General features: G+C 65.0%; 3 protein-coding genes across 4 annotated transcripts; 2 read left to right on the forward strand and 1 right to left on the reverse strand.

Annotated features, from left to right (window-relative positions):
* Positions 1 to 4830: 4830 nt before the first annotated feature.
* On the forward strand, positions 4831 to 6977 carry METRN (meteorin, glial cell differentiation regulator). Its single transcript, XM_021675217.2, has 4 exons — positions 4831 to 4934; positions 5096 to 5496; positions 6391 to 6450; positions 6531 to 6977. The coding sequence occupies exons 1-4, from the start codon at positions 4831 to 4833 to the stop codon at positions 6845 to 6847; spliced, it is 882 nt and encodes a 293-aa protein (XP_021530892.2). The 3' UTR covers positions 6848 to 6977.
* Positions 6978 to 10555: 3578 nt separating this feature from the next.
* On the forward strand, positions 10556 to 11935 carry ANTKMT (adenine nucleotide translocase lysine methyltransferase). Of its 2 annotated transcripts, XM_012468747.3 has the most exons (5): positions 10556 to 10819; positions 10939 to 11043; positions 11141 to 11281; positions 11424 to 11474; positions 11645 to 11935. In XM_012468747.3, the coding sequence occupies exons 1-5, from the start codon at positions 10658 to 10660 to the stop codon at positions 11894 to 11896; spliced, it is 711 nt and encodes a 236-aa protein (XP_012324170.3). In that variant the 5' UTR covers positions 10556 to 10657; the 3' UTR covers positions 11897 to 11935. The 2 variants fall into 2 exon arrangements, with proteins under 2 accessions (XP_012324170.3, XP_064218349.1); XM_064362279.1 differs by lacking the exon at positions 11424 to 11474.
* On the reverse strand, positions 11714 to 16066 carry CCDC78 (coiled-coil domain containing 78). Its single transcript, XM_064362280.1, has 13 exons — positions 15542 to 16066; positions 15211 to 15330; positions 15040 to 15126; positions 14707 to 14829; positions 14352 to 14587; positions 14165 to 14243; positions 13937 to 14062; positions 13580 to 13767; positions 13367 to 13463; positions 13091 to 13170; positions 12446 to 12512; positions 12275 to 12375; positions 11714 to 12136 (listed from the first exon to the last, which is right to left on the reverse strand). Exons 1-13 carry the CDS (start codon positions 15599 to 15601, stop codon positions 12025 to 12027), a joined length of 1476 nt encoding a protein of 491 aa, XP_064218350.1. The 5' UTR covers positions 15602 to 16066; the 3' UTR covers positions 11714 to 12024.
* Between the last annotated feature and the right edge of the window lie 573 nt (positions 16067 to 16639).

The following is a 16639-nucleotide window of genomic DNA, read 5'->3' on the forward strand; positions in this document are numbered from 1 at the left end:
CCTGGTGCGGGGGTCTGTTTGCTGGTGCATCCAAACTCCCTGACTCCCTCAGGGCCGGTGGGCTGGGTGGAGCCGGCCCTACCCACCTCCCCTTTGCAGAGGGTCAAAGGCTCTGGGGCAGATGGAGCTTCAAGCAAACGGGGAGCCCCCGGGGTTCACCCTCTGTGGTCCCCTCCCATCAACTCCCCTCGCCTTTGGTGCGGCTTCCCTGGGGCCCCAGCCAGCCCAGCCCCTGCCCTGGCTGTGACAGTCTGTGGCCAGCGCTATGGTTTCCCTGTCGAGTCACTCTGCACCCCGTGGGGCAGCCACCTGTCCGCAGCCGCTCCCCTGTGGGACTCGGGGCTGCCTGTGCCAGGCACTGGCTGGGCCCAGCTCATGGGGAATGCAGCCCTGCTGCCCTCCTCCGGCCAGGACCTGTGTTCGGGGAGAGTGCAGTGGCCGAAGGTGGGAACCGCGAGCAGTGACCGAGGTCTCGAACGCCCCGACCGCAGCAGCCCCTCAGACTGCACCTCCAAGACCCCTCTGGGCAAGCCAGGGACAGAAACTGCGTCTCAGGCTTTGGGACAAGCTGCCAGGCTGGCTGCCCTGCTTTGGGCTCAGGGGCCTTGTGATGCTGCATGCGTGTTTGGCCCTGGTCAGGCGGACTCGCAGGCCGGGAGAGACGATTGTCCCAGCCTCTGCACTCCCACAGCGGCCTCACACACCATGCCCAAGCTTCCTGAAGCGAAGCCTGAGGGAGGTTCTTCCTTTTGTCTGACTTGAGTCCCTCTTGCTGTCGTTCTTGTTCTGACTTGGGTGGAAATGGGGAGAGGTCCCTTCTGGGGTTTCAGGGGACTGGAGGATCTGGGGCTAGGGGCACTTGAGGGGGCCCCCAAACAGCACGGACAGCTGGGGCATCACCTGAACTTTGGGATGGCTTCCAGGCACTCCTCTGCCTGGCCACCCCGCACTTAGTCTTCGGGTTTTTTTTTTTTTTTTTTTTTTTTGAGACAGAGTCTCACTTTGTCGCCAGGTGCCAGGCTGGAGTGCAGTGGCACAATCTCAGCTCACTGCAACCTCTGCCTCCCGGGTTCAAGCGATTCTCCTGACTCAGCCTCCTGAGTAGCTGGGATTACAGGTGCATGCCACCATGCCCGGCTAATTTTTGTATTTTTAGTACAGACGAGGTTTCACCATCTTGGCCAGGCTGGTCTCGAACTCCTGACCTCGTGATCCACCCGCCTTGGCCTTCCAAAGTGCTGGGATGACAGGCATGGGCCGCCGTGCCCTGTCCATCTCTGGGTATTTACTGCGCATGCACCCTGGCACGTTGGGTCCTGTTCCCATAGCAACTGAGGTCGGACTTCGCCATCCAGGCCCATCCTGTAGGCAGCGGAGCACCCACTGACCCAAGGTGCTTTCCTGGGTGGGGCCAGGGGCTGTGAGAAGCTGTGTGTGTCCAGGGCCGATCCCGTGGGTGGCTGCATTGGCACCGGACCCCCGGGAGATGAGGCTGGAGAGGAGGTAGGGAGGTCCGGGGTTGAGGCGTCAACTTGGGGCCAGGCATGTGCCTTTCCAGACCGGGTCATCCGGGCAACCCCTCCCTCCAACCACAGACACGGGCCCCTCTCTGGGGAGGCCTGGGAGGAAGTCCGGGGCCCAGGCTGTCAGGAGGGTGTCTGGGGCTGATCCTCATGCCGCCACCAGAGGGCGCCTGGAGCCCGCCGTGGGCCTCAAAAGGCTGCGCTGGGCCGCGCTGACCCAGGGACCGCCAAGCGGCTGCAGCCCTGGATGACCCACATGCGTCTCCCAACCCCTGCAGCTGAAGCAGCGGACCTGCGAGCCTCTCCCGACCACTGGGAGCACCTCATGTGCCCAGCCCCAGGCCCAGCCTAACCTTTTAATTTTTGATTCTTTATTTATTTTGTGTATTTTTGAGACGGAGTCTTGCTCTGTCGCCAGGCAGAGTGCAGTGGTGCAATCTCGCTCGGCTCACTACAACCTCCGCCTCCCAGTTCAAGCAATTCCCCCGCCTCAGCCTCCTGAGTAGGTGGGACTACAGGCATTGCCACCACGCCCAGCTAATTTGTTCTATTAGAGTAGAGACGGGGGTCTCACCATGTTGGCCAGGATGGTCTCAATCTCCTGACCTCAGCTTCCCAAACTGCTGGGATTACAGGTGTGAGCCACCTAGCAGACCTTATTTATTTATTTATTTATTTTAAGACGGAGTCTTGCTCTGTCACCAGGCTGGAGTGTAGTGGTGTGATCTTGGCTCACTGCAACCTCCATTTCTCTAGTTCAAGAGATTCTCCTGCCTCAGCCTCCCCAGTAGCTGGGACTACAGGCACGCACCACCACACCCAGCTAATTTTTGTATTTTTAGTAGAGACGGGTCTCACCATGTTGGCCAGGGTGGTCTCTATCTCCTGACTTTGTGATCCGCCCACCTTGGCCTCCCAAACTGCTGACATTACAGGCATGAGCCACTGTGCCTGGCCTATTTAATTTTTAATTTTTATTTTGATGGGGTCTCACTCTGTCCCCCAGGTTTGAGTGCAGTGGTGCAATCACAGCGCACTGCAGCCTCAGCCTCCTGGGTTCAAGCAATCTTCCCACCTCGGCCTTCCAAAGGGCTAGGACTACAGGCATGAGCTGCTGCACCCAGCTAATTTTTGTATTTTTAGTGGAGTTGGGGTTTCACCATGTTGGCCAGGCTGGTCTTGAACTCCTGACCTCAAGCGATCCTCCTGCTTCCACCTCCCGAAGTGCTGGGATTACAGGTGTAAGCTACCACACCTTAATTTTTGGCTTTAATTTTTATTTTTAATTGTAAGATATACATCATGAAATCTACCATTTTACCCGTTTTAAAGTGTACTGTTGAGTATACTTATGTTGTTGTGTAACCAAGCTCCAGAACTGTGCCCTCATTAAGCCCCAACCCCGTCCCCCTCCCCAGCCCCTGTTCCACCTTCTGTCCTCCTGACCTTGACTACTCTAAGGTGACTCACAGAAGTGGAATCCAACAGTGCCTGGTGTATTTTCGTGTCTGGTGTATTTTGCTCAGCACAGCGGCCTACAGGCTCACACAGGCCATAGAAGGTGTCAAGGCTGAAGCGGCAAGGGGCACCAGAACTCCATTCCTTTTTATGGCTTGATAATGGACACTCTGGGCCGGGCACGGTGGCTCACGCCTGTAATCCCAGCACTTTGGGAGGCTGAGGCGGGTGGATCACCTGAGGTCAGGAGTTCGAGACCAGCCTGACCAATATGATGAAACCCCGTCTCTATAAAATAATAATAATAATAATAATGGATGCTCTGCACTTGCTCATCTTCTCAGCTGCAGACAGGTACTTGGGTGGCTTCCACCTTTTGGGGACTGTGATGGCTTCTTATGACCTGCACACCGCCCAGAGCAAGGGGCCAGACCAGCCCAGTGGGCACTTTTTTCCTTTTTGGCCTGGGAGGGCCCTGGGGTTGAGGGAGGGTGCGGTCAGTGGGGTCCAGCCTCCCACTGCCGCTGGGCCATCTGGCCTCATGTGTCCACCATGAGTTTCGAGCAGCAGGTGGCTGGAGGTTTGGGGGCAGGGGATAGAATGTTCAGATCTGCAGGCTGCACAGTCTCTGCTGGTCCTTGCAGGCCCCGGGGAAAGCATCTCTTGTCTCTAAGGGGTTCAGTGTGTAGTCCGATCCTTTGGCTTGTGCCTTAGGCCTTCTGTGATCTGACCTGTTGTCCCCGCCCACCACCCGTGGCCTGGGTTTCACCGGGCTGCCAAGAGCTCCTTCCTCAGGGCCTTGACCCAGGCTGTCTGCTCTCTCCGATTCTCTGGCCAGCCACTGCCCACTCCCACCCATCAGGTCAAACTCAGCGGTTGGGATGTTGGGAATCCCTCACTGCCCCAGCCTGAGGCTAGAGTGTGTGTGAGAATCGCCTGTTTCTGCTCCTGTGTCTCCACGTGCTGCAGGCCTGCAGGGCTGCCTGTGGCTGCGCCATCACGTCTGGCCCGGTGTCAGTCATCCGGCAACCACGGGGTGCCACTAGGTCTGAGGAAAGGGGCCCAAGCCTGCGGCTCGCTCGCTCCACAGCAAGACCCCGTCCTGCGGACGGCCTTACCAAAACCCAAGGCCTGGCCCAGCTCCAAGGCGCAGCCCCCAGGCCAGGCCCTCCCCACCCCTGGAGTCGTGACTTCTCTCCTCAGGGGCACCAAATGCCACTGGGGAGGGGTCAGCAGGACCGTAGCAGGTTGGGAGGGATGTGGGCAACAGGCCCAGGTCCCAGTGTTAGGAAGGACGGGACCCCGCCGCCCAATCAGGGGTCGTGGCAGAGCCACCAGGTGGGACACCTTCCCTATCACCCCCAGATTCCAGTGGACATGAAAACCCCGGCTCTATCACGGGCTCCAGGGCTCCGATCTGGACGGCGCGGAGGGCGAGGCCAGGGTGAGGGCGCGGGGCGGGGGCGACGCACAGCGCGGGGCGGGCAAGGAGCCTCCCTCGCGCGCCGAGGCCCCTGGCGGCGCCGGGGCAGTGGGAGCGTCCTCCCGCGGCGCCCGGGCTCCGGCCCCGCCCCCGTCCCGCCCCTCCCGGTCCCGCCCCTGCTATTGGCAGAAAGTTCCGGGCCTCGCCGCGATTGGTCAGAGCGCCGTCGGCCCCGCCCCTTCCCGGCCCTCCCCAAGGCGGCCCTGGCGCGGGAGCCGCGCGGCGGGCGGAGCGGCCGCGGGCGTGGGGGCTTCGCCGGGGCCGGGCGGCCGGCGCCCGGGGCTGCTCCCGCCGCCGCCCGGACCCGCGCCCCGCCGGGGCAGCGGTTGTGGGAGCCCCGAGCCCCCGGCCGCCGGCCGCCGCGCCATGGGGTTCCCGGCCCCCGCGCTGCTCTGCGCGCTGTGCTGCGGCCTCCTGGCGGCGCCCGCCCGCGCCGGCTACTCCGAGGAGCGCTGCAGCTGGAGGGGCAGGTACGGCCCGGGCGGGGCGCTGTCCCGGAACTTGGCGGGGTGGACCCCCCATGCGCCTCCCGGAGTGCGCAGGGCGCTGGGCGGGTTTCCCCCTCCGGGAGGGTGCGGGGGCTGCGCACGGTGGGGACCCGCGCCCGCCTCAGCCCTCGTCCCGTCCCCAGCGGCCTCACCCAGGAGCCCGGCAGCGTGGGGCAGCTGGCCCTGGCTTGTGCGGAGGGCGCGGTCCAGTGGCTCTACCCGGCTGGGGCGCTGCGCCTGACCCTGGGCGGCTCCGACCCCGGCGCGCGGCCCGGCATCGCCTGTCTGCGGCCGGCGCGGCCCTTCGCGGGCGCCCAGGTCTTCGCGGAGCGCGCGGGCGGCGCCCTGGAGCTGGTGCTGGCCGAGGGCGCGGGCCCGGCGGGGGGCCGTTGCGTGCGCTGGGGTCCCCGCGAGCGCCGGGCCCTCTTCCTGCAGGCCACGCCGCACCGGGACATCAGCCGCCGCGTGGCCGCCTTCCGCTTTGAGCTGCGCGAGGACGGGCGCCCCGAACTGCCCCCGCAGGCCCACGGTCTCGGCGTGGACGGTGAGTGGTGGTCTGGGTGGGACTTAGGGTTGGCGCGACTGTGCCTTGTCGGCCCCACTGCAGACGGAAAGAGTGAGATCCAAGGGTTCAGTGGGCTTGTCAGAGGCCACACAGCTGGGGCTGCCAGTGTGGGATGGCCTTCCTGCCCTCCCTTTCTGATTCATTTCGGGAAAGAGCTGGCAGGGGCACAGTGGAGGAGGGAGGCCAGGCAGTGCAGCCTGGGACCTGTGGTCCCTGAAGGATTGCTGGAGGGGATGGTAGGGGCAGAATGAAAGCCTTGGGCCAAAGCTGTCTGGGCTCCCTGGGCCAGCGGTGACCTCTCTCCCCTCCCCCAGCCCAACCCACAGAAGTCCTGTGTGCAGCCCGGTCACCATGGAGACGCCGCCCACCTCTCTGCAGGGCACCAGGCCCAGCTCTTGGCTCTCCTGGAGCTTGGCACCTGACCCTGCAAGGGATAGGCTCTCATGATTCTGCCCCCTGACCCCAGAACCTCCCCTCCTCTGCCCCCACTCCTATCACCCTAACTGGGCTGCTGCTCTTCAGGTCCCAGATCCGGGAAACTAGAGGGGTCCCAGATGCTGGGGTACATATGTCAGATGGGGGTTAGGAGGGCAGCCCGGGACAGCTGATCGCCGGGCACCGCCCCCAGGCCCATGTCCGTGTGCATTCCTGCCGTCGAGGTGTGTGCCTGCAAGTGTGTTTCCTGAGTACTGGTGTCGCCGAGGGTGTGTGCATCTGCTCTGTGGCTCCCTGGGATCCCCAGGTGCCACCAGGCTCTGAGCACGGGCTCTGCTGACTTGCCTGCTGCCTCCTGCTGCCTGTGTGGAGGGATGGGGCCTGGGGTGCTGCCGGGAGAGGGCAGCGCCTGTCCTCACCACCCCGTCTGCGTGCCAGGTGCCTGCAGGCCCTGCAGCGATGCCGAGCTGCTCCTGGCCGTGTGCACCAGCGACTTCGGTGAGTGTCCTGCCATGGGGGGAGCCTGGAGCCGGCCTTCCCCTGAATGCCCACCCCAGCCAACATGCCCCCCCCCGCAGTAATTCATGGGACCATCCACGGGGTCACCCACGACGCAGAGCTGCAGGAGTCCATCATCACCGTAGTGGCCACCCGTGTCCTCCGCCAGACACTGCCGCTGTTCCGGGTGGGGGGCTCCGGGGACCAGAGGCTGACCTCCATTCGTACCCCACTGCACTGCGGCGTCCACCCGGGCCCAGGCACCTTCCTCTTCATGGGCTGGAGCCGCTTCGGGGAGGCCTGGCTGGGCTGTGCCCCACGATTCCAGGAGTTCTGCCATGCCTACGAGGCTGCCCAAACTGCCCACCGCCACCCCTGCGAGGTGGCGCTTCACTGAGGGAACGGGCGCAGCGCCAGCTGGACCTCCTCTGGGGCAGGGTGCTGGGGAGGGGCTGGTAGGAGGGAGGGTGGGGGGCCCACTGCTTCGGAGGTGATGGGGACGATCAATAAGAACTCTGGTGACACGAGCTGCTGTGGATCTGGTCTTCTGTGTCCAGCCCAGGCCTGGGCCTGCCTTGCAGCTGTGAGGATGGCTCCAGTTCCTGCCTGCTGGTGGGACACTGGGGTAATGGTACCTTGTTCAAGACCATTTGGCAACTGAGAGTGAGAGCAGATGTGAGGAGCAGCTACGGCCACATCCCAGGGAGGGGCTGTTGCTGGGTGGGGGCCACACGGGGACCTCCACTCACGCAAGCTTCTGCTCTGCTGCACCCACCTGCCCCGTCCTAGCCCGGACCTCAGCTGCTACCCTGGCAGGCTTCCACTTGCCTCCAGGGCCAGGTGCTTCCAGGGCTCAGCAGGAGAGGGAAGGGGCCGAGGGGCCAAGGGTCCCTCAGTTGTGGTGGGGGCAGGCGGGCGCATGGCGCTCTGGCTCAGCCAGGCCTGTGAGGGAAAGGGCTGCAGTCTGGCAGGGTGCCCACGTCCCTCTGTGGCCGCTGTGAGCCCGCAGTCATCCTTGGCCCCGTCCCGCCCTTGGGGAAGAATGGGCCCCTCTGTCCACAGGCCCCTCCAACGTGCCGAGCATCCAGACGTGGTGAGGAGCCCGAAGGGTGTGGGGTCCCCTCTGCAGGGTCCTGCTTATTGCCTGTTTCCGGCGGGCAGGGTGCACAATGGGGTCTCTAAGGACTGTTTCCCGCCACTGGCCCCATTGTCACTGTCTCCGCCTTCCTCATCAGCCTTTCAGCCACATAAAGGGCCAGTGAGGTTTGGGACAGCCACAGCTCAAGGCCCGAAGGCTAAAAGTCCCTGCGTGGGGGTGTTCCAGGCCCCCTGGCCCTGCTCAAGCTGCCTCCTCTCACCCCAACCCCTCGGATCCTGGGAAAGAGACAGCCACAGCTCAAGGGCCAGGGGACCCCTGGGCTGAGCCCCAGAAACGGTTGGCTTTCCATTCTCTCCTGGGCCAGGGGTGGGGTAGAGGCCAGAGGCCCTGCCCAGGCAGATCAAGTCCCCAACTTTCAGGGAGCAAAGTGAGGCTGGGTGAGGGATATAGCTGTGCAGGGCCCACAGACAAGGCCCTTCCTCCAGATCCGTGGATGTAGGTGCCTGGTGGGTGCAAGCCCTCTGTGGACACCTGGTGGGGGATCACCTCCAGCACCACCCTGGGACTTCCACGGGGCAGGCTGTCTGAAAGCTGCACATGCAAGGGGCTTATCGTTTCACACAGATCGCCTGCCTGCCGTGGGGCTGATGAGAAGGATGGGTGAGGAGCACAGCCGCCTGGGTGTCAGTCACTGGGGCGGTGGGGGGGGGTCCTCCCACCTTCTGCTCCTCCTCCAGCTCCTTGCTTCTCTCCTCTCCCCAGACTCCCAACTAGGGCATGCTGCAGGCTCAGGGACAGGACCACTCCTCTGGGCAAGCCTCCAATAATACTTGGACAACCTCCACCTTTTCATCCAGCTCTGACCACTCCCTGGGCCCCATAGCCTTACATCCATCTGCCCCCAGACCAGACACTTCTGCAAAGACTAGAGGAAGAAGGAGCCCATGTGCCCTCCCTCGAAGCCTTCTCCACTCCTGTCTCGGGAGGCTTTCCCATGGGCTGAGCAAGCCCCTCACCTTTGGCACCTGCCTTGATTCTCTGGTCAGCTTCCTACAGCCTCTTCTGTTGGCCACATCCAAGTCCACCTATTCACAGACAGCCTGGGCTGGGCCCTGGCTGCACCCTGCCCTCTACCCACCTGTCCCAGGAAGTACCTAAGCCTTGCACCTACAGACCCTCCCAGAGAAAGCACTGGCTTTGCAAGCAGCTGTCTTTTCGTGAGACGCAGGGCCACAGGAGCACCACAGGTCTTGGAGCATTAGACCAGAGGCTTCATGCCTGCCCTGGGGATGACTGGCCAAAGTGGCATGGGAGTCAGGGAGACGGTGTGGGTGAGCATGTGGGTGGAGCTACGGGAGCCTGGGGCCTTGCGGATCACACGCTTCCAGGCAAATGCAAACTCACATGGGCACAGGTGGCTGCGGAGTGCCCAAAGGCCAAGGAGCAGCATGCCCAGTGTGGACCTGAGTGGGGAGTGCACGCCAGAGTCCAGTTAGGTGCATTCATCCAATAAGCTTTTCCCGAGTGCCTTCTAGGTAACTGCTCCAGGTGCAGGGAAGAATGCAGGGAGCAGGACAGGAATGCATGCTGTCAGCTCTCCCCCAGAGCTCAGTGCACACCTTTCCTTTCTTGGAAGGGCTGTTCCAAGCCCCCAGGAGACAGGACACACTGCACTGGGTGGGGCTGGAGCCAGCATGTGGGCAAGCCTGAGAAACACTCTGCACTTTGAGGTTGGGGGCAGTGGTCTGGGGCATACCCATGTTGTCTGGAAGCAGCCTCTGTCCCTGCAGGGGCTCCCGACCCCAGCCATGGATGGCTAAGGAGCCAGACCAGGGCAGGCACAGGCAACCCCTTACATTCATGGGCGTCCAGCCCTACCCTGGGTGTGAGGTCGCAGCCCTGCTGCCTGACCCAGAGCTCAGCTCTTCCACATGCACCTCCACCCCCCGGCTTCACAAGGTCACCTCCAGAACTCAATCTTTTTTTTTTTTTTTTGAGATTAGTTTCACTCTTTCACCCAGGCAGGAGTGTAGTGGCACCATCATCTCAGCTCACTGCAACCTACCTCTGCCTTCCAGTTTCAAGCGATTCTCCTGCCTCAGTTTCTCAAGTAACTGGGATTATAGGTGTCCACCACCACGCCTGGCAGGCTGGTCTTGAATTCCTGACCTTGTGATCTGCCCCACCTAGGCCTCCCAAAGTGCTGGTATTACAGGCGTGAGCCACCGCACCTGGCCAGGAACTCAATCTTTTTGTGTGTTTTGTTTTCTGGAGAAGGAAGGTGATCTCTCAACTGGGGCTGTCTGCGTCCGCTGCAGCTGGGCAGGCGCCAGAGGCCCCGGCCTGTGACATCCGGCTTTCCTCCCACCAGGCTCAGTGGAAAGCCAGCGTCTGTCTTCCTAGGCCTGCTCAAGCTCTCCTCCGAGTCAACTCCCATCCCTTTCCCGCCCACCGGGGCTCAGCACTCAGGCTGTAGGAGGGAACTGGATGTCCTCCTGGGTCTGGCTGGCGCTGGGTGTCCCGGTCAGCGGAGCGCCCCCCGCCAGTCTCCCCGAGTCAGAGTCATGGGGGTGCTGGCGCCTGGACGCTGTCTCACCCCGGGGAGCCGCCTTCCCGCCGGCTCCCTGGGCTCCAGCCGCCCCGCGCAAGCCCCCGGCTGGTTCTGGGGCCAGGACCGCCCCTCTCCAGGGCAGTCTTCTTCCTTCCACGCCGCAGGTGCGCAGCCCGGTTTCCCTGGGGCTCTAGCCCGAGAGACCGCCGGGACGTGCGCTCCCCCGGGCAGGGCCTGCCTGTCCCCTTCCACGGGTCGCCAGCACCCAATACGGGACGCGAACAGCGCTCCAGAGCGGACCAACGGAGCCGACCCTCGCAGGCTTGGGGCGGGACACGGCGGGGCAGCGCCCGCGAGGCCGTCGTTCGCCGGAACCCGCGGGAGGGCAGCCGCGCCAGGCGGAGCGCACAGCGAAACGGACCGACAGCCAGGGCTCTGCCGGCCACTTCCGGCGTGGGGGAGGGCGCAGCGTCAGCTCCGGGCCCGGCTGCGAGGGCCGCGGTCCCGAGCCGGGAAGGACGCTGTGCGGGCGACCCTGGGCCGCGCGTCCCGCAGCCATGGAGCAGGACGACCCGGCCGAGGCGCTGACGGAGCTGCGCGAGCGGCGGCTGGGCGCACTGGAGCTGCTGCAGGCGGCGGCCGGCTCGGGCTTGGCGGCCTATGCGGTGTGGGCGCTGCTGCTCCAGCCCGGCTTCCGGCGCGTGCCGCTGCGCCTGCAGGTGCGGGGCGGGGCCCGCGGCTGCCGCTCAGGGTCTGGGCGGGGCCAGGGTGAGCTCCGCCCCTCGCCGGGTGGTTGAGGGCGGGAGCGGCCAGTGAACGCCGCCGCCTCCCTATCCAGGTGCCCTACGTCGGCGCGAGCGCGCGGCAGGTGGAGCACGTGTTGTCGCTGCTGCGAGGCCGCCCTGGAAAAACGGTGGATCTGGGCTCTGGCGACGGCAGGATCGTAAGTGCCCGCGCCTGGGTCTTGGCCGCCCCACGCCCCCCACCTGCCGGCGGGCGCCCCTGCCCCATCCCGTTTCCCACGCTCTCGGTGCCCGCAGGTGCTGGCGGCCCACCGGTGCGGCCTCCGCCCCGCCGTGGGCTACGAGCTGAACCCGTGGCTGGTGGCGCTGGCGCGGCTGCACGCCTGGAGGGCCGGCTGTGCCCGCAGCGTCTGCTATCACCGTGAGGATCTCTGGAAGGTAACCTGGGGAGCCCTGGCCACCCGCTGACGGCCCGAGGCGCGGCTGACACCTGCAAGGGCTGGGGGCCGGGACTCGGAAGCTGCGGGGACCCCGTACCCACCAGGCCTCTCCCCGGCTGGGGCAACTCCTCTTCCTGCAGGTGAGCCTGAGGGACTGCCGAAACGTGTCTGTGTTCCTGGCCCCTAGCGTGGTAGGTCCGGGGTTGCCAGCCCGCTAGGAAGTCCCAGCCGCACCCCAGGGTATTCACTGCTCTGAGGCCTGGGCCCGCCTGGTGGGTGCTAGGCTTAGGGCTGGGAAGGGGGGGCGGGGGGCTGGTTTCCGCTGGCCCCACTCTCTGTACTCTGCTCTTCTCTCCTTCAGCTCCCACTGCTGGAGGACAAGCTGCGGGCAGAGCTGCCTGCCGGGGCCCGCGTGGTGTCTGGGCGCTTCCCGCTCCCCACCTGGCAGCCGGTGGCCATGCTTGGCGAGGGCCTGGACCGAGTCTGGGCGTATGAGGTTCCTGGGGGCCAGCAGGCTGGGGAGGCCGCCTCCTCTCAGTTGCCCCTGGACCAGGCTGCTCCTGGACCTACTTCTGCCTCTGTCCCGGGGACCCCCGTTTCTCAGGCAGGCTAAATGTTCAGACAGGATGAAGTAAAGACTCTGTGGGTTCTATCCTTATTCATGTTTTGGTGGGGGGGCTGGCTGGGAGGGCTCTGGGCTGGCTGTGACGGTGGCATCTGCTCTGCTCCTAAGGAGACGAGCTAGTAGCTGCCGGTCCTTGGATCCTGGGGCTTCGCTGGAGGCACAGCCCCCACTTTCCAGGGGTCCCCTGCACTGGCCAGCTTCCTCAGCCTCAGGATTTCCTGCTTGTACCTGCTTAGAGGGACCAGGCTTAAGTGACCTGCCCAGCTGTGGACAGGTCTGCCTCTATCCCCCGAGATGGCCATCATCTTCCATTCCGGCCAGACCAGGGCCCTCGGGTCACACTCAGCTCCCCTCCTGAGCGCCCACCTGCCCAGGTGCTGATCCACATACTCCTGCAGCTCAGAAAGTTGCTCTTCAGCCATCGTGGCCCGGACCAGCAGCTGTGCCCGCTCCTGTTCCAGCTCTGCCTGGCATGGGGGTGTAGGGCATGAGCCGGGGCGTGGTGTGAGGGGGCCCAGGCCAGCCCTTGCCTCCTACCTGGGTGCTGCGGGAAAAGTCCCGGAGCTTCTGGTGGATCTGGGCCCAGGATGCAGCGTGCAGGCCCCTGAGGGGAGGAAGAGGAGGAGTGGTTTCGAGAGCTGGTGTGGTGACACTGGGGCAGACCTGTGACTGTGCCGGGAGGGGACACCTCCTGGGAGTGAGAGAGGGGCGGCATGGCCCCCTGTGCTCCTGTGGCCCAGCCCAGGCCTTGGAGCCGTCTGTGCACGGGGGTGGCCTGGGCTGCTCACGGAGGGCTAAAGCACAGGCCAGTGCAGACAGCACCCCAGCGTCAGCGGGATGCCACCCCACAGTGCGCCCTAAACTCTGGGAGATGGTCCTCGGGCAGCAGGCACCCTGCTCCTGCCCCTCAGGTCCTCCAGGTCTCAGTGAAAACATCTCAGGTGTGCTCTCCCAGCCCTCATGTTCAAGGCCCACAGCAGGCCCCTTTTCCCTGTCCTGTGATTATCAGTGGCCCTGGTACCACAGAGGGATCGGGGGTGGGGACATGCCACTGAGTGCACTGCTGTGACCAGACCCTGGCCAGCAGGAGGCGTGGAGGAGTAACTTGGGGACTCGGGGCCCAGGTGTGGCGCACTCTGCCCTCTCCCTGCAGGCCTCCCCCACACCTGTGAGGGCACTCACTGTGGCTCTGACGCTCCCCTCTGGGAGTCATCACTGGGTCCCTTCTGTGGGGATGAGAGCAGCGCCCCAGGCCGGCTGTGCTGCAGAGGTTTGTGGTGGGGGACGCCTCAGTTGGCTGGAGAAGGCAGGCCCCTCAGATGCCCGGCCTGGGGTCTCTGTGAAGCCCAGGATGAAGCCTGGGGCAAGTTCTGGGGCTCTGTGCCCCCCGGCCAGTGTGGGGCAGCAGGTGGGCGGGAGACACCTGGGCCTGGAGTTTCTGGGGGTCTCTAGCCTCACCTGGTCCTGCTGGCTGAAGTCAGTGACCAGCCGCATGGGCAGTGGTTCCAGGTCCGAGCTAGCTGCATTGAAAGCAGCTTTGGGGTTCCCAGGCGTCCTGTCAGGGGTAGGCCGGTGTCTGTGTGGGGCCACTCCTGCTGCACACTCAGCTTTGCGGCACAGAGGCTGAGAGATGCCTCTCACCCCAGGCGCCGGTGTCAGGGCGCGGCCCACCTGTAGGCACCCAGCAGCTCCTCATGCCTGTGGCTCAGGTCTGCCAGCCGCTTTTGATAGGTGCGGGCGGCTCGGGCCAGCTGCTGCTCACGACCACGGTACGCTACCCGCATGTCCTCCAGAGTGGCTTCCAGGAACATCCGGAGGGTCGTGCTGGCCGGTGCCTGGCCTGCATTGTCTGCGAGCTCCTGGAGGTGGTGGGCTGATTCCGCACAGGGCCCACCCCCATCTTTTCCAGCCATACCCCCAACCCCAGCAGGCTGAGCAGTGCGGGGGCCCACGGGATGTCCCTGAAGTTGTCCAACACACCCAGGCCAGGCTGGGCTCCCCAGGCCTCAGTGCTCCTGCAGGGCTCACCACCGCCTCCCGGGCGCAGCGCTGCAGCCGCAGGACGTACTCCTCCCTCAGCTTCTTGAGCTGCAGTTGCAGCCGGGCATTCTCAGCCTCTGCCTGGCGGAGCTGGCCCTGGCAGCTGCATAGCACCTGGGGCAGAGGCAGCCCTCAACTTGTGTCCCAGGAATGGACCTGGATGGGCTTGTGGGGCCCCACCCTCTGGGTCTCCAAGCAGGCAGGGCAGGGCCTCACCACAGCCTGTGTGGCCAGTTGCTGCCCGGCTGCCCTGGCCTCCTCTCGGGTTCCCTGCAGCTGCTGGCCCAGGGCTGCCCTGAGGACATGGGGTGAGGCTCAGCAGGCCCACGGTGGGTGAGGGGTTCTCTGCTCCGCAGTGGGGCCCTGCTGAGCCGTCCAGGCCCCAGGTGAGACGGCCACTCACACACGAGTCTCCAGTGCCTGCTGCCGGGCCTCCTGACGCTCCAGTGCCCACTTTACTTCTTCCTGAAGCTGCCCCTGGCCCCCCAGCAGCTGTGGGGCACACAGGGCTGGTGGATGAGAGGCTAGGCTTGGGGTCCCCTGTGCTGCCCTCTCCCCTGAGCTAGGTGGCTGCACACTTACGCCGCTCCCCAGCCTCTGCTGCTTGTTCCGGGGGCTCGTGAAGTCCTTGGGCTGCACCTGAATAGAAGGGAGGGCAGGAAGGGCTGAGGGGTGGGTAAGCCCCGGTCTCACTGAGCCCTCTGCTGAGGCTTCCATCTGGCCTCTCCCAGCCAGGCCCTCCATGTGCTCATGGTGACCTGGAGTCTGCGGTCATCAGAGTGTCCAGGCTCTTGGGCTTTGTGTCTGCGCTCCTGGGCTGGTGCCCGACAGTGCCTGGGGTCAGCCTCCAGCTCCAGCACCCGGCTCTCCAGCCGAAGGATCTGTGGGACAACTGGCATGAGTGGGTGCACCTGCCTACGGGCTGCTGGGGGAGGTGAGCATTGGCCCAGCACACGCCTGGGCACGTAGCACTTATGGGGCAGGCCGAGACCCACGGATGCCACTCTCATGTGCACACCCACACAGGGCACATGTCCTGGGCCTGCACCCCTCTGTTTCCTGTGCACTGATGTTGGCACATGGCTGCGCACCTCACTCTTCAGCTGGAAGATTTCAGCCTCGTGCTGCTCCTGCAGGCGGTGGGTTGTGATCTGAATGTCGACGAGCTCCTTGGAGATCTGTGGGTGGTCAGGTGAGAGGTGGCATCTGCGGGGTCTGCCGGCACCCTCCCTCCTCACAGCACCCTGGGCACCCACACCCACCTGCAGCTGCTGCTCCTCACTCAGCGCTAGACCTGGCGGGACCTCTGCCCCCAGGCTGGTGGCCCAGGCTGCGGTGCCCCCAGGAGCTCCTGGCAGCCAGTCCTTGGCTCGTGGCCCAACCTGGAGAGGCACCACCACCCATTCCCCAGGGTGGGCTGTGGCCCCACTCCCATGCAGTCACCAGCCCTGCTCCCCGCCTGGCTGAGCTGCAAAAGTCCTTCCCCTAGCTGAGATCAGACCCACAGTACAGGGACCTGCACCCCCCTGGCCTCTACGGGAAAAGGCAGACTCCAGCCCCAAGGAAGGAGCAGCGGCTTCTCTGAGGACTCACATTCTCCACCCGCCGAAGGGGAGGTCCTGGCCTGGGGCCTGTGGTGGCTGCATGCTCCATAGGCGAAGGGACCCTGGCCTGCTCCGAGCCGGGTACCGCCTTCACGCCTGGCCTCCCTGTGGCTGCGGCTGCCACCACAAGCACTGCTGCGCGCGTTGCCAAGGCCTCTGTTGGTCCCAGGAAACTGCCAGGGCCCTGCCCACAGGGGCAGGGCGAGACCCACTGTTGTGGAGGAGGAAGGACAGCTCTTCCTCTCCGTGCCTCCGTTTCCCCCTCTGGGGAATGCGGCCCGGTGCTCCCTGCACATTCCTTGTGCAGATGGAACCAGGTGCATAAAAGCACTCAACCTGGGCGCGGCTACCCGCACGCAGGGTGCCCTGGGCCACACTCGTTGGACACCTTTTGTGAACCTTGCAGTGCTGGCTGAGCCCCGGGACGGGCAGGTGAACAAACTGGACAGATCTCTGCACCTCCGGCCTGAGAAGTGGGGGCGCAGATGTCCCTATTGGGGACGGAGAACTAGGAACCGACTGGCTCAGCCCGGGTTCCTGAGGGCTTCCTGGAGGAGGTGCCAGCGCCGGGCCCGGCGGGGTCAGAACGTGCGCGCGGCGCCCCACCAGGCACGCGCGCACCCCTGGCGGGCCTTGTGGTCTCACGGCGCGCAGGATCCCGGCCGGGCGGAGGCGAGGCGCGTCCGCGGAGTGGGGCGGCTGGCGGCTCCCGAGCCCAACGCCGCACTCCGTCCGGACCCCGTGACCGGCGGCCAAGGCCCCGCCTCCATCTGTCCGTCCTTCGGGCCGTCCGCGCAGCCGTGCGGGTGAGGCGGGCGGCGGGGAAACGCGGCTGCCCGGGGTCAGGGTCTGGCGGCGGGGCGGGCGCCCGAGGGGCGGGGCCTGGGAGGAAGGCGGGGCCTTTGGGGGCCGGGCTGGGGCTGGGGGCAGGGTCGGGAGGGGCCGGGTTCCGCACTCGAAGCAGCCCGGTGCGTGGAATTCCACGCGAGTGCCGGGGAGTTCCTGGGGAGACTCCAGCCTCCTCCTCTGCGCCCCCGCGCGTTGACGGACCCGCCTCGCACAGCCCTTCCTAAGGTGTGGAAAGCGG

This window comes from Aotus nancymaae, unplaced genomic scaffold (assembly GCF_030222135.1).
Source record: "Aotus nancymaae isolate 86718 unplaced genomic scaffold, 86718_ANA_hifiasm-v0.15.2.pri h1tg000049l, whole genome shotgun sequence".
NCBI classification, from domain to species: Eukaryota; Metazoa; Chordata; class Mammalia; order Primates; family Aotidae; genus Aotus; species Aotus nancymaae.